The 16,055-nt window shown below is 43.7% G+C and overlaps 1 protein-coding gene across 4 annotated transcripts in view; it reads right to left on the reverse strand.

Annotated features, from left to right (window-relative positions):
- Positions 1 to 16,055, reverse strand: part of LOC121192844 (zinc finger protein 521-like) — an 89,302-nt gene that overhangs the window by 38,335 nt on the left and 34,912 nt on the right. For all 4 annotated transcript variants that reach the window (XM_041054764.1, XM_041054763.1, XM_041054762.1 and 1 more), the window contains exons 4-5: positions 8,268 to 11,773; positions 8,020 to 8,104 (exon numbers count right to left, since the gene is read on the reverse strand). In XM_041054764.1, coding sequence (XP_040910698.1) covers positions 8,020 to 8,104; positions 8,268 to 11,417 — 3,235 coding nt within the window. In that variant the 5' untranslated portion in view covers positions 11,418 to 11,773. The remainder of the gene's footprint in view (positions 1 to 8,019; positions 8,105 to 8,267; positions 11,774 to 16,055) is intronic.

Here is a 16,055-nt window from a genome sequence, read left to right on the forward strand (position 1 = left end):
CCTATCATAGGCCATTATCTGTCTCATCCGCGTTCATTATTGAAGCTAATGATCTGTTGTCCTCTCTGCTCCCCATTGAAGGAGGACTACATTAAAAGTCTCTTACTAACTTAATTAGTAATTATAAATGTTAAAGATTAATCAGAGAGTGAGTGGCTTAAGGTTTACGTCTCTAGGCAGTGGTGGGACAAATGGAGAGACAAAGAGGCCATGTCGCTTCTGTGTTCACACTCCACTGTCATGCTGGAAATGGAACAAGGCATATGAAAAGAGTGGAGGTGTGACCATTTTACCTCTAATGATTGCCACTAGTGTTTTATCTGGGTGTTTGAATATGAAAAGAAAGAAACATGAAGCAAAATACTATTTGAAATTAAAAAAAAAAATAAAGTTTTACCTCATGTACATTGAGAGCTTGTGTGTTTAAAGCTACCTTTTAGCTGCAATTCTTCCGGCTAAATATAGCTTAATAAATATATGTTGTTTCCATTCTATAATCTACAAGCTCTACTGTTGTGGATATAATGGTGTTACAGGAAGCAGCATTTAATATGGTAACCTATGATGCATGCAGTACTCACATTATCTCTTTCTAACAAGATGGAAATAGATCCCCTTAATTAAATCCTGGGCGTACACTAATTCCTTACTAAATCTGCACCTCTCTGACAATTCCACATCAGCAGCACCGTGCACTCCAGTAAACATATAAGCACTGATATCAACATTAAACCTTAATAACTAATAAAGCTTTCATCCAGGGATTTCCTGTGTGATTTCCATTAATATGGGGGGAATTGCCCAGGACCATCTCCCTGTTTTCCGGAGCATGTTGACGTGCAAGCCGGGGGGTCGGCACTCTCGGCACAGGAGGAAAACAAGGAAGAACTTTATCTGTGCTGAGTTGTGGGATGGTAGAGATGCAAATTGCATTTCTGCCTGAACTCTAACATATGTGTGCAAGAAACTTCTACTCTTTTATTTAACCAGCAATTAAATGTGAGTTAAAGGAGACGCACAAGGCGCAGTGTGAACAAAGGAACGCGTAAATAACACTGAGTACTGAAAAAACAAGCAACGCTTTTACAGTAAATGATGAGAATCCATTTCGTAGACCTGCCCTCTCTCTTTTTAGAGGAGAAATGGCGGTGCTTTGACTGTTGAGCAGGGAGTCCTATCACACAAGACACACAGAGTGGGGTGATGGTGGGGGGCTGGCCGGTGGCCCGCAGCACCTGAAACCTATTAGAGAGCTTTGGAACATTCCACAGGGTTCTTCCACTTTGGCCAGAGGGCATCGTAAAGGTCCTCACAGAGAGGATCGGTGCGACTCAGAAGCAGACAAACAGCCAGCAAGGTGAAACACTACAGCTAGAGTGGAGGAGCGTGACATCTGCGTATACCACAAATGGTGGCCCTGTTTGTATTGTCGTTAGGAATAAAACATGTTGCTTTCACCAGATCCCTAACTACATTTTCTGCGCTTAGTTTGTCTTCATAAAGCACCACTATGATTAAAACATTTACCGCTGGCAAGCCAAGAAAAACTTTTATCAACTTTTTATCAAATGGTTTGCCATCTGGACTTAAAACAGTAGGGGCCCAATAGTGCACTGAAACTAAAAACAAACATGCATAAACACACACAACCTGCTGCCAAATTTCTTGGAGATAGCCTTATCTTCTCCGCTATGAGTGTGTGTGTGTATATATGTGTTTTAGTGGTACCAAGGCCCATCTCTTTGGCTGGATCTGTGTCCATGCCTCAGTGTTATGCTCACTGGGTTTAGCTCTATGGGTGTCTGTGGCCTCTCCTCTGGCCGCCCGTGTCCATTTGCTCTGCGGGTATGGCAGGCCTGAGCTGACAGATGGCCGCCCCTCTCCATTCCGCTCCAGAGTAACACAGTAACTGGTTTTTCCTCCGCCGTTGACCTTGCCACAGCCAGCCAGCAATCCAGGCTGGCACTCGGCCTGTCGAACAGGAGGGTAATGAAGTCCAGCGCTGCTCACATGATTATTAAGGCTTTGACGCTGGGGGGCCTTTCAGAACCCTATCCCCCTCCCCTCTCCTCCCCTGTCTGCCATTCACACAGCCAAAGTTCGATGAGGATAGTCATTCGTTACATGGTACTTTGCAAAACCACCATTGTGCTCCATAAAAGAGAGCTAAAACTTTTTGCGGTACTCTTTTGAAGTCTGCTTGCATTCTAACACAAACCTCTCTACACCTATGAAGCGTACTTAACTACAATTTTGAGAACAACATTGAAGTTCTTGCCTATTCAGTAGCGTATGATAGCTACTGGTGTCCCAGCGTGCCAGTCATTCCAGAAACACACCAAGTAAGAGCCACTACACAAAGTTAGATCAGATCTGTCACACTACTATTGGTGCTGACAACCTCTAAAAGCAATGCAGTTCAGCAGCAGAGCACCATCTCACTCTCACTGCAATTCTCCCTTACCACAAGCATCTCCAGGCACGCTTGGAACCCTGGTCCCATCAGGGCCAGCCTGGGATTTGAGAGGTGTAGGTTGCAGCTCTGACCTTTACTAAGGCAGGACTGTCTGTTTGCACTTCTCCCATAAGCCCCCCTCCAGTCAGACTGCTAAGCAACCCCATCAGACCAGGGGTGCGCATGCACCTACGGCCTTGGTGACATCCCAGAGACCGTGGGGAGGTGGAGTAATGCAGAGGTTAATTCTGATCATGCAGTATTTATGGGCTTCACTTCAGAACAAGGGTTGGCATTAACACTCTAAAGGAGACATCCCTCCTGTATATCAATAAAACATAGCCAGAAGCACAGGAAGAGCCTACCTTTATTCAGGTCGCCCATGTTCCCAACTAGACTTGCATAGGAGGATTCAAAAAGTACCACAGTGAATCCTTCACTCGATGATGTCTTCAAATTTGAAGAAAATTGTAGGATTTGTAGAAATCTGTATTGTTGCATTTGATTTGTAATATAAACTTTAGAATAATCATCTCAACAAATCAGCACAGTTCAATCAGTCACTGAAAGGAATTTGCCCCAAGTCACCATGGTGACACCAACCAACCCATTGCAATGCAGTAAGGGGCAGCAAGTGCTCGCTCAGAGTTTGTACAAACAGGCTGTATGAACTGAGAGCATCAGATATTTTCTCACATGTTGGCCTAGTCTGTGAGGTGTGGGGAAATGTCAGGAAAATCAATAGATAAGGACCACATCAGACTGAGCTTGTCTGGCCTAGCAACAGAGCATCCCCATGGTGATGTCAATTACCTCTGCTTTACAACAAAAACACCAGGAAGAGCAAAACAGTCTCTGCAATGCTGTAAAACTTTTAATGCAGTCTCCTGGTTACATTGAGAAATTTATAAGAAACTTCTTTTTTGTTTTCCATCCAGACAGGTAGGTAACACAGTGAATGTGAGAATCTTATTGATAGCTCTTTTTTGCAGCTCACTCTGTTTTCTATTCTCCTCATGGACGCCACATTAGTCAGGGAGAGGTATAATGTAACGAGCAGTAAGGTGCGCATAATTGCATATTAGCAGCAACACACTTGGCTGCACGGGAGGTGACTGCGCTAACGAACAGAGAGGTGTTATTAATCACCAATTAATAAAAGCAGGCAGATATCACACTCACTATATGGCACGCATGGTTTCCTTTGTTTCCACTGGCTGGTCCAAGCCTGTTCTCTTATTTATTTCATAAGATTGATCCTGTTCCTGTGCTGTGTTGTCTATTGAGTTCTGACTCTGATCCAGCCCCCTAGGAGTCAAATGAGGAGTGTTTGGCCATGTTTGTTAGCAGATTACATGTGTATGTGCTCTATGAATGAGTCCCAGAAACTGAGGGAACACCATCAGACACACCTAATCAAAGAGGATTATAGGAAAAGAAACAAAGAACGAAAATACCATATTTTGTTTGTGCACCAGGAGGAAAAAAAAAAGCTTATTGGAGTAGTGAATGTGTTGCCACCAGGGCAGAGACAGTGATGGAGACCATGTAATCAACATACACTGGCCAAGTTGCTCTTGGGGCCCAAGACAAGAGGATATGTGTCAAGGATAATTTGCGGCCCTTTGCAAGAAACAAAACAAGGCTTTCAGCTACAAATACTGTTACAGTGTGCCTCCTGTCTGTTCCCTCACTAACAGCCAACACAGTATGTTTTTTTGCCAGGTTGGAGCTCAGTTAATATGGAAATGTGGGCACTAGATAGTGACACAGAGGAAAATGGAGAGATAGTGGACAGAGAGGGGGGAAGGAGAAAGAGAGAACAGAGAGGAGGAGGAGAAACTAGGGGAGAGCTAAAGGCCTCTCACTCGCTCTCCTCTCCAGCTCTGTAACGGCCCACAGTGCCTGCTTCACACAGAGCGGCCAGCTGTACAGCAAATGTGCCTTTCCCTCTCCGCCCCCGAACCTTTCCACCCCTCCAGTGCCCCCCTCTGCCTGGGCCGACCAGGCCACCGGCTCCTCTCTGTGAGAGAAGGCTCCTCCCTGACTTGGCTTAAAGCTCAGTGTTGTCACCAGCCCAAAAAATCTGTAGAGGTGACCCCAAAAACACTTTTCTGGGATGTGGTTTGGTTTGCGTGTTTACAATTGTCCTTCTGAGCACTGCCACCTTGGCAGCGGCTGCTTGGAATGGACAAGAGTGAGATGAGAACTGGACTGAAAGCAGATATAACAGAAAGGCAAAAACCTTTTCACCTTTAAAACCCTTTAAGACAGAGCCCGTGCTTCAAAACATGTCAGGGCTCTTAAAATCCACACAGGGACATTTGAAACAGTGCGATAAATAGGCCAAACGTGCCCCCCATGAGGCTCCAAATGTCATAGTTTACAGAGGGGTCAAAGTGAAGCAATGGGGTGGCATGATGGCATGCTGATAAAACCAAACAGGCTTTTGTGTCAATGAAAGACCTTCAAAGGTCCTCTCAAAAAAAAACAAAAAACAGATGACTTTGTGAAAGCACTGTGATTTTAAATATTTTTTTCCAATGCAATTACTACAGATCAACATGGTAAATTGAACTGATGGTCAGATTTGTTTTCTCAAAGAAAAATAGAAGTAACACGTTTGATAGTGACTGCAGCAGCTGAAAGCTGTATAAATCTGTGTGTCTCTGGAGAAAAATCGGACACCCTCAATTCTGTAAGTGTGCCATGCCAAAAAAACTCTAAACTAAAGAGTGGCCAGCTGTCTTCTGGCCTGCTATTAAATTGCTCCTTGGATGGTGGCGATATCATTTTTTTCTCCATAGGAGTATCACACCAGGTCCCCAAACAGAGCGACCAGCTGTACAGCAAATGTGTACTGATCCATCTGGGCCCTAGCAGGCTGCGGCCTCCATCTTAAAACACGTGGGGCCGTTCACGGGCTTGGCTGGGGTTGGTCTGCAACACACCCTTCTGCATCCACGGCCACCTCCTTCCCTTTCATTTACCTCCATTATCATAGTAAATGTCGAGTAGCGGGGCACCAGAGCTGCGCTTTATGTCTGAACTAGGACGTCATCATCTGAGTGTAATATCCATGCATCAAAATGTGCTGGCACTCATACAGAAGAGGCAGCCACGAGTACTTCGGCCCGATGGGAGGAGGTGAGGATGGAGGCTGAGTGCACTTGGTTTAGGGAGACTATTGTATTACAAAGGCTTCTAATATGGACTTGTCTGGGTGAGACAGGCTCAGGTTTTGTTGTTCCATACACTTAGCACTATGGTTATGTCATGGCACACCACTATATATAGAGTTATCAGTGTGAACTGACACCATGGAGCGGGGCATGGATGAAAACAACACCCCTATGAATCCAGCGTCTGCTCCATTACCTACGCTAATAACGCTGACAGCTGAGCGGAGATGACCCCAGCCCCCTGTTTCCCCTCTCCTGTGCAGATGGCCATTAAAAGGAGAAAGTGTCCCTGTTTTTCAGTAGAGAAGGTATTTAGAGCTTTTCCAAATTAGTATTTTTTTTTTCTATGTTTTTGGCCCAAATTGGCTTTGCAGTTATTACAGGCTGGATCAAATTTTACCCCATTCAACATTAAAACAAGATTCTTCAGAAGCCATATAAAACCATTAGATCAGCATTAGTGTTGTGACACAACTAACCTGATGCATATGTATTTTTCTTTATAGCTTTTCAGTTAGACATATTTTCTTTATTTATTTTATTCAGGTTCACTTTTTGTTTGTTTGTTTTCCAATTGCACTCACTTCTGGACAACTTCATCTTTTGAACCAAATTTCCATTGCGATGAGTTTTGTTTTCTCCCTATTTTACAGATCACAAAACAAATGCATCTAACAGAAACCCTTTTGAGGAGTCTGATGAAAACCATCATCATGTTGAATACAAAGCAATGGCATATCAGAGAAGTAAGACATCAGACAATAACCCAATCACCTATCCTCCTGTTATCTTAAGCTGTCTGAATTCCACTATTATGGGGGAACTGTGTGCTTGTGCTGCTGAAAGACATAAAATAACCAGTAGGGGGGTTTGTTTTCTACCCTCCCAGTGTGCTCTGTGCCTGCCTTTGCGAGAGAAAGGACTAATGCTGGCATGGTACTGTATTAGGCACCCCCAGTAGAATAGTGGGTGAGCAGATCGCAAAGATGAATACAAAATACACACCTACACACTCACAGCTCGTCTCTCTCCTTTGCAAATACACCGCAGCATCAAAATCACAAATCACATGCTTCTGATTGTTTATGCACAAACAGTGGGTCCCTGATAGAATTGCCTACCGGTCCTGATAGAATTGCCCACCGTGTTTAAATTCACCTGCGCCTAGAAGCGTGTCCCAAACAGAGAGGCGGTTTGGTTCCAGATCAATGAGTCTCTCTCCCACTGAAGACAACAGATAATGCAGTGTAATGAAAGAGCCGCCAAACGAGCTGAATAAATGAATGAATAAAGGAACGTGAGACCGGAATTCAGACGCCTACTTACTGCAGGCAAGAAAACCTGTTTTCCAATTGTCTGTTCTCAACAAATTATTCTGCCTGCAAACAATGACAACCAAAAGTAAAGACATTTTGAAAATGTGGAGGTTAGTGTTACACCAGCTCTCTGTGTTTAGGAATCTTGTCAAAGGAAATGAGAAATTTGGAATAATTTTGTGATATGCAAAGTAATAAAATAAAATATCCATTTTTTCAGTTGATTTGACGTCATTCAATGCTGAGAGCATGAAGGTATGTTACCAAATGTATTGTATTCAGATCTCAGTCATCTGAACAGAGTACTGAACTGAAGACGCACAATAAACAAGCAAAAAAAAAAAAAGAAAGAAAAGAAAAAAGAAAAGAAAAAAGTACATCAGCAATGAGAAGATTTTTTGAATATTTGGAATTTAAACAAGCTGAATAAAATCAGTTTTGGTATTCAAATATTTGAATAATCTGTACAGTATGTTTGCACTACTTCAAACTACCTTTATAACAGAGTGGTTTGAAGTGGAGAGATTTTGCTCCACAAGCATGCACACGTACTATATTATACCATTCACATGCATGGGAAAATGACGGGGATGGGTTTATAAATGCACAACACTGGGGATGCGGTTGATGGTCAAAATATTAAAATCATTCCACCTATTTGGTGATGTGATCCAGATACTTGTGAGCCTGAATGAGACAGGGTCAAATATTTTATTACATATATCACATCAATTCTTGATATGTGATTAATCTTTTGAAAAAGTATAAAAAGACTCAATATGAAATTTATTTAAAAGGATCAGATATTTGTGGTGAATTTGGGTGAATCATCCTTAATAATTTGTATATTATATTAATGTCGGTCACGCAAAATTATTCCCTCTAACATTTCAATAACACGCATTTAAGCCCCATAGATTTAATTTATGTTAAACTGTGGAAATGCTTTGTGAAATCTAGAAAAACACATTTACAAAAATACTACACAAGCACTGTTTTTTATGACTTTGTTTGCAGGAGTGCAACAAAGACCGTAGTGAATGAAACGAAAAGAGTTTTCTCCTACCCAGCATGTGGTTGGCCACATGAACTTGGATGTCCCATTCACTGTAGAACACCATCTGACATTTGATGCATTGGTATGTCTTCTTCTGTAAATAAGACAGAGAGGATTATTGTAGTCAACTCTGAATAAAAAATAATATTACAAATTAGAACTTACTTTTGTTTTACCAATTTAACAAAACAATACAAAATCATTTTTGAACCTCAGCAGGTTTTTACTAGCTTCTATTAAACACTAATTAACAATACCTCTTCAGTTTGTGAGGGACTGGCTCTAGGCATGGGGGACACCTGGGGGGTCTTGAGCTGCCCGCTGTTGCTATCCCCAGCCTGTTCCCGATGCACTGTCTGGACGTGGTTTTGTAACTCTGCTTCAGACTCAAACTTCACATTGCAGCTGGAGCATCGTGTCTTGGCAGCAGATGATGAGGATATGGAAGAGGATGAAGATGATGAAGAGACGGCTTTGCCTTTCCCATCTCCAGGGCTAAGACTCTCCCCCTGGACCCATGTGCCTGTAGTTGTTGCAGGAGTGGTGGTTCCGCCCTGCGTTTGCTGTCTTCCTCCATTCACTGTTGGGCTGGAGCTCTTAGAGCCAGCTGCTGTTACACAGGATGCACAAAGACCATAAGGCAGGCCATTGATGTCCAGCTTTACAAGGTCTTGTTTGGACCTGAAATCTTTCAGGCAAGAGGCGCACTTGAAAAATTTCTGAGCATGGTGTTGCTGCTGGTTCTGAGAAATGGCATTGCTGCGGCCCATGGGCTGGGTGGCGGACATGGTGCCTGTTTTTTGCATGTGGAAGGTACCATGGATCTTGAGCTCCAAGGTGGAGGTGACTGTCTGCATGCAGACCACGCAGCGGAAACCTGTCAGGGAGTTCCTCAGGTCAGGGTGCATCTGGCAATGCTCCAGGAAGTCCTCCTCACTCTGCAGTGGCATCTTACAAATGCGGCAGCTTCCTGTGTCCAGACTCTTGCTATGGGTGACCTTGTGCTCAGTCAGGGTGAGTAAGGAAGGGAAGCGCTCCCCACAGATGGGACACATGTAGTGTTTGACAGGCCCAAGGTGGGTCTGCATATGTTCCCTCAGCCCAGCCTCAGAGAAGAAGGTGCGGGAGCAGACATTGCACTTGTGGTTGCCCTTGATCATTTCAGCTTTCCTTTTTATCATAGCACTCTCACCAGGGCGTATATTGTGGTCTCTCAACTGGTGGTTAGTGAGGAGTGACTCCATGGTGTAAGATGCCCCACAGATGTCACACCCATACATGGGCTCTGCAGTGTCCACCTCCTCCTCACTTCCATCATGGCTGTTCTGGGACTCCACCACAGATCCTCCTGCTGCCCCTGCACCATGGCTGTTAGTTAGGAGACCTTGTAGCTCAGCATCATCTTTAGGCTGAGCATCTCCACCACTTACAGTAGAGCCATTAGCACCACAGTTCTGTGTTTTTCCCTCAAACACACAGTGTTTCTCCCTCAAATGCTTCTCCAAAAGGACAATAGCATGGAAGGCCTTACTGCAGAAGCGACAGTTATACTTCTTGCTGTGGGTGGTGATGTGGCACTGCAGCTCCACCTCTGTGCCAAAAGACTCTCCACAAAAAATGCAGCGATGGGAACGGCCCTGGTTTTCCAGATGGCTGTGTTTGACATGTAGCTGTAGGTCAGTCTCATGCCTGAAGTCCCAGTTGCAGGAGGTGCAGCGATACACCTTCTTCTCGTTGCTGTGCTTTACAGCTAGGTGGAGCTGGGTAGATACCTTTGAGTCAAACACCTCCTGGCACAGAGTGCAACGAAAGAACACAAAGGTGTGCATGTCAAGTAGGTGCTTCTGCAGGTCATCCACTGAAGTGAATTGCTTGTCACAGCTCTCACAGATATAATAAGTGGAGGTAATGGTGAAATGAATTGTCACATGCTTTAGCAGGGACTCTTGGTTGGGGAACTCTTTGTTGCACTGTGGGCATGTAAGTTGAGGCTGCAGACCATCCAGGTGAGTTTTCAGGTGAGTCTGGAAAAGATCTAAACTGGTATACTTGGCTCCACACTGGTTACATATGAACTCACTGGCAGTGCGTGAGGCTGAGCTGCCTTGTTTCAGCATGGTTGGTTCCACAGATATTGGAGAAGAGGGGCTGAGAGTACGCAGGGATTTCTTTCCATTGTTGATGTAGTTCAGTGCCAGCGGAATGTTCTTGTGATTCTCCTTGATGTGCTTGTTGAGCTTCAGAACACTGTTGAATATGGGAGAATTGGTGCAGTACGAGCAGGAGTACACTTCTACTATAGGCTCCTTGGGAGTTACAGCCAGGGGGGAGTCAAAGCGCAGGCTTCCCCCATCACAGTGAGTCTGACGAACATGCTCCTCCAAGGTAGCCTCTGTCAAAAATCCCATGAAGCATTGGGGGCAGAAGAAGGCATTGCTCTCCTTGGCCACAGGACTAGGAAAGCCATGGGAGCAGCGGATGTGTTCCTGGAGTGCGTTGAGGTCACTCAACACCTCAGGGCAGAAGTTACACTGAAGGAGGGCATCAGGCAAGCTGGCTAACAGGGCAGCGTGGTCTTCTGCATTGTGGACCTGCTTAAGATGTTCATTTAGATTTAGTAAAGATGGCAGGACTTCCAAACAAAACTGGCAAGTATGAGCCTGCTCTGGCTTGTCCAGATGCATGGTTCGCAGGTGAATTTGAAGCACAGCCAAACTGGAGAATACTTGCTTGTTGCAGTAGATGCAACTGTAGGAGACTTTAGGCTGTTTGGAGGAACGTCCTCCCATGTCTGAAGTGTTCTGAGCAGCCCTCTTTCTCCTGCCCCTTGTTTTGGGAACAGGTGGCGCTGTCTCCACCATTGTGGAGCTGTCGACAGAGAGGTTGGAGTCAGGAGTGGTGCTTGAGACAGAGGTGTAGCCCACTGTTAGCAAAGAAGGGCTGTTACTATGGTTACTTGATTCGGGGAGCTGGTGGATGTCCATGTGAGCATAGAGGTCCTCAACAGACAGAAAGTGTTCAGAGCAGATAGCACAGGTATGGCCCTTCCTGTCTCGGCTGTGGGCCTGGTCAATGTGGGTTAGCAGGGTTCCCTCATCACTGAAGGGCTCATGGCAGTAGATGCACTGCAGGGTGGCACCCAGGCCTCCATCCTCTGATGGAGAGCACTCCGGGTGGCACTCGGCGATGTGCCTCTGGAGCTCTTCTGGGACATCAAAGCCCTCCTCACAACGGCTGCATTTGCGTGTTTCTTTCAGCTTCCATTCATCAGCTCTGGAAAGGCTGGAGCTGCTGCCATCTTTGCCCCTTTCATGTACTTGCATGTGGCCATGGAGAGAGCTGGAGGAAAGGAAGCCTCGGCGGCACACAGGGCACTTGTGGGGTTTGTTGGAGGCGTGAGTTTTCATGTGGATTTTGAGGTGATCACTGCGGGAGAAGGCAGAGTCACACTCTCCACAGTGGTACTTCTTATCACCAGTGTGGAGCTTCACGTGTCGATCTCGACTGCGCTTGTGCTTAAATAGTCGGCTGCAAAAGGTACAGCTGAAAGGGAGTTTATCACCGTGACTCTGTTCGTGACGCTTGAGGAAACTTAAGCGACTGAAGGACTTGTCACAGAACTGGCATGGATATGGCAGGCCAGGGCCCCCTTCCTCCTCGCCAAAATCATAGTCCTCACAGTGTCCTGGAGAAGTCTGATCCTTACTGGAGGGAGATGATGCCGGCCAAGAACATGATGGGTCATCCTCTAGATCAGCACCGTCTGGAGAAGAGGACAGAAAGAGAGAAAATAGAGAATCAAGGGCACATCAGAGGAAAAAAAGATGGAGAGAGAAGAAGAGTGTGTAAAAGAGCTGCTTTGTAAGACTGTATTAGCAACTCATTTGTCTCACTCTTTGAAATAGAAAAGGTGGGCCACCATGGTGTTATTTGTCATAGTAATTATAAGGTTGTGGTGTATGAATTTAGAATTCTTTGCAACTTAGACCATTTTTTCTTCAGTGGAAACAATATCTCACCTTAGGTGTTATCTAAAAAGTTACATTTAAATATGCAATTTTAAGTATAATTAGAGAAGAGAATAAGTGGAAATACTTTTACTACAATTAACCTTGTATGTGGCCAGGTAATGGCTTAGCCCACTGTGACTCAAAACACAATCTCTCTGACATTTAAAGCCAATACAAGACAATGGATGTACTGTAGGATGTAAGCCTGGCATGAGGTAAATTAGCACATTACTATTATTCCTGAACAATTACTAGAATATTTTTGAAAAACAAGAGCCCTTGAAATGACCTTAAGACAAGAGAAAAAAAGAAGGGAAAAGCAGTTCTCAAGAGCGAAAGAGAAGATTAAATGTGCAATTTAGACCACAGCTATGCATAGCCTTTAGCAACCTTTCACTGCAAAACAAATGCTTTTCATGAAACATGGGCCTTTCAGAACATCGGTCAATAGATATCAGATTATAGAATATGCATTATTATCATATTTGTCTGTGTGGTTTGTGCTAAGCCGTGAGGCAACTGACGCTGGATGGATGAATGTGTCATGTGTTGATGCAGGACGGGGGTGTGGAGGCTGGGAAACGGATAGTGACCAAGTGGCTAACAGTCTCACTCAAGGACAAGCAGGTGCAGAGAATGACCAGGGAACACCAGTCAACTGACAATACAGCCCCCATTCGTGTTACAATTACTTTAATGTGTCCCTATTCAAATTGCTTTGTTGCTGACATTCCTTTCCCCTGGTTCACTGTACGGTGATATGAATGGAAAACACAGAACACCACTTTCCACAAGTTCAAAAGGTTACAGACCACTTCTTCCCGCTGCTGAATTCTAAGTGCTGTGAACTTCCTTACCTAAATAAAACAACGCAATCCCAACCCCTTCAGAAAAAAAACTGTGTCAAAAGGCCAAAACTTGGAATGGGAAAAACAAGAGGAAACTGCAAAGATTTATGAGAGGGACGAAGGAAAAGCATGAGCTCTTTCCAGGATCCAACCTCTGTACTCTCCTTCAGCTGACAAATCTTAGTCAGTCTCCCCCCCCCCCCTCTTTCTGTTGTTTTTGCTGGGAGATCTGCCCTTTGTCAGGATATCATGCCCTCTTTGAGCACTTACCCCCATCAGGGCCTATCTTCAGGAAACAGATGGGGTCGGAGGCCATTCCCTTGCCCCTCCAAACTGCTGAAAGCGGCACATTGAGAGCCCACCTCCACACCGTGGCCCTCCCGGAAACCTCCCAACCCTTGGCAAGGCGCCCACTCTGCACACACATCTCACTCAAGGAGCAAACCTTGCCTGATTTACTTGCTTTATCTGTTTTTTTTTCCTCTCTCTCTCTCTCTCTGGTTTGAGGGAGGATGGGTGACTCAGTGCTATACCCTCCTCCACAGAGGGGGCGGATCTGCCCTCTCTCATACTGCCTCCCAGGGTACAGGAGAAGAAGACAGTGCAAGAAGAATGACCCCAGCCAATGCCTTACAGTCATACATATTGGCTTTGAGACAATAGTATAAAACAAACAAATAAATGGGCCTGTATACAAGGCTAAATGAAATTCTACTGTCTTAAATGAGGATATCTTTGCCTTGAGACATTACCAAGCTGTCAGGACAACCTCATTCCATTTTTTTTTGTTTTGTTGTTGTTTACTTGATGTATATTATTTATTTAGTCCTTTTACTCCAATACCACACATACATAAAGTTGTCTCTATGGGGGACGTGGGAGTTGCAAACATTGCTTGAGTTGAGCTAGCACAAAAGATGTTTCAATGGGCAAACAGCTATGTTAATATGAGGTTTAGGAAACATTAGAGAAGCTGCTGTATTATAAAATAATACCATAATATTAATATTATAGTGTAATAATGTAAGTAGTTTGACTTTGAGATGCACCTATTGCTATTGTGCTGAATCAAAATCCAGAGTTGTTGCTTCTGTAATACATATGGTCACTAAGTCCTTTGTCTTACTACTGTGGGGGAATAAGAAAAAAAGAAAAAAAGGTTCACATCTCTATTAGGACATTTAGAGTTGAAACTACATTACAGGTAAAGTTGCCCCACATAGTGAGACTTACTAGAGTTTTACTCTCTCTGCCTCTTTCTCTCACACACACACTCTCTCAGTAATATACACACCAGAGAGCATGAGCGCTCACACCGCACACTCAGTCACAGTAACAAACACATATTTGAGTGCACATGCATGTACACATAGAATACACAGATAACAGTGCAATGGCCGAAACAAGTGTGTGAACAACTGTAGATGAAAGAGCAATCTTCCTCAGGAGACCACAAGAGGAAAGCAAGAGAGAGACTTGTTTTTTTCCTTCTTCACCCAGACAAGAAATGCCCAGGCCTCAGCAGCAGCCTGAGTAAATAAAAGAACGGGCCTTACTTCCCTGTCTCTCGGGCCGGGGGCCTGTGCACGCCAGCACTCTCTGTGCTGCTGCCAAAGGGGATGCTGGGGCCTGAAAAACTACACCCTGCAGCTGAAGGGCTGTCTTTGTTGGTCTGCCAAGGCCTTCCTGAGCATCCTCCAGCCAACAGCCTGTCACGTCCTGGGAGGAAGACCTCCATCTTAAGGCCTGTCCCTCTCTGGGAGTTCTGTCCCTACCCCCTCCTTCTTTCTCTTTTAAATGTCTCCTATATGGAACAAAACAACCTCATTTGGAGTGCTGCTATAAGGGATGGCATAAACTGTGTCACAGCCATATTTACAAGCAAGAAATTCACCCCAGAGTTACAGTACACATAGAATTTTTTTTTTAAATAAAAATAAAACTCAGCCTGTCAAGTTCAAGAAAACTTTTTATGTACAGTTAATAAAGACATCTGCAACAGCTCTATATAAATTAGTGTTTCTTTTTACTGCAAATGTAACCACTAAAAATTCCCCCTTCACACGTAGGTCTCAGTTTCCTCTAAGCTAGTCTGAACTACTCTTTGTGCACCACTTCCTCTATGTGCATTTATAGCACCCTATCCCAGAGTAAATACTCCTGTTCAAATAAGATCCTTAATGCTGGGAACAGGTAAGTTTGTGGTTTCCATACACATCGGCATAGCTTTCAAAAGAATTTTTCTATTCATCTAATTAATGTATTTGAGAATTAGCAACATATATGAATATAATTTGGAGAGAGCAAGTCATTAATTTTCCTGACGACATTGTTTCCCAGTGGACCAGGTAATACATATGGTGGCAAATTCTGTCTTTATTTTTTAAAATGCTAAATCATACTCCTAATTTCAGAAGAATTTCTGCAATTGAATTTTTTGTAGACACATAAAAGAGTACCAAAAATGAAAGCATCAGACAAAAAAGGTATAATCAATTTCTCACATTGTTAAATGTATTGGGCTACAGCTAAGATCTTCAGTTTAACATTTGGTGTTTTTCATGCTGTAAGGAATCCTTAAAACAGTAATGGCCTTTTGCCAAAATACCATAAGAATCTGTAAGCACAGTGCTCATTAAAGGTACTGTGTTACTCTCAAACCCAGACACACTTGCGTCTTGCCATTTTAAAATGTTGTGAAATGTCACACAAATATCACTTAAAAAATGTATAAATAAAAACTGCATTGTAGTTGCTTTAGTGCAAAGCTATAGATGCTGAATATGTTTTGAAAGGTTTTTATTTCAGCTGAGTGAAAATAACCATGACCATCCCTAGACTGAATTGGCCTTTTTTGGTATTGTGAAACACTTATTTTGAAAACCATATTAATCAATGTGTTGAAAAGAGCATTAAATTAGCAAATAAATAAAGAAATAAAGTTTTACTTGTATGATTATCTACCTACTTACTTTTTTTTTCTAATAGAACTTGACATTTAATCACAGGCTTTGCCCAAAGCTCACATTGAAACAATGCTTGATAAACAGATGTTTGTGATTCTATTGTTTTTTTTCCAGTAATACACCCTCCTGAAACCTTTCAAGGCCCGTGGCTGGGGAATAACTCACTGCTTCGTGTCTGAGGTCCTGGAAGCAGTTCAAGATGGCTTATCACTGCCTGACAG

Source organism: Toxotes jaculatrix, chromosome 14 (assembly GCF_017976425.1).
Source record: "Toxotes jaculatrix isolate fToxJac2 chromosome 14, fToxJac2.pri, whole genome shotgun sequence".
Lineage (NCBI taxonomy): Eukaryota > Metazoa > Chordata > Actinopteri > Toxotidae > Toxotes > Toxotes jaculatrix.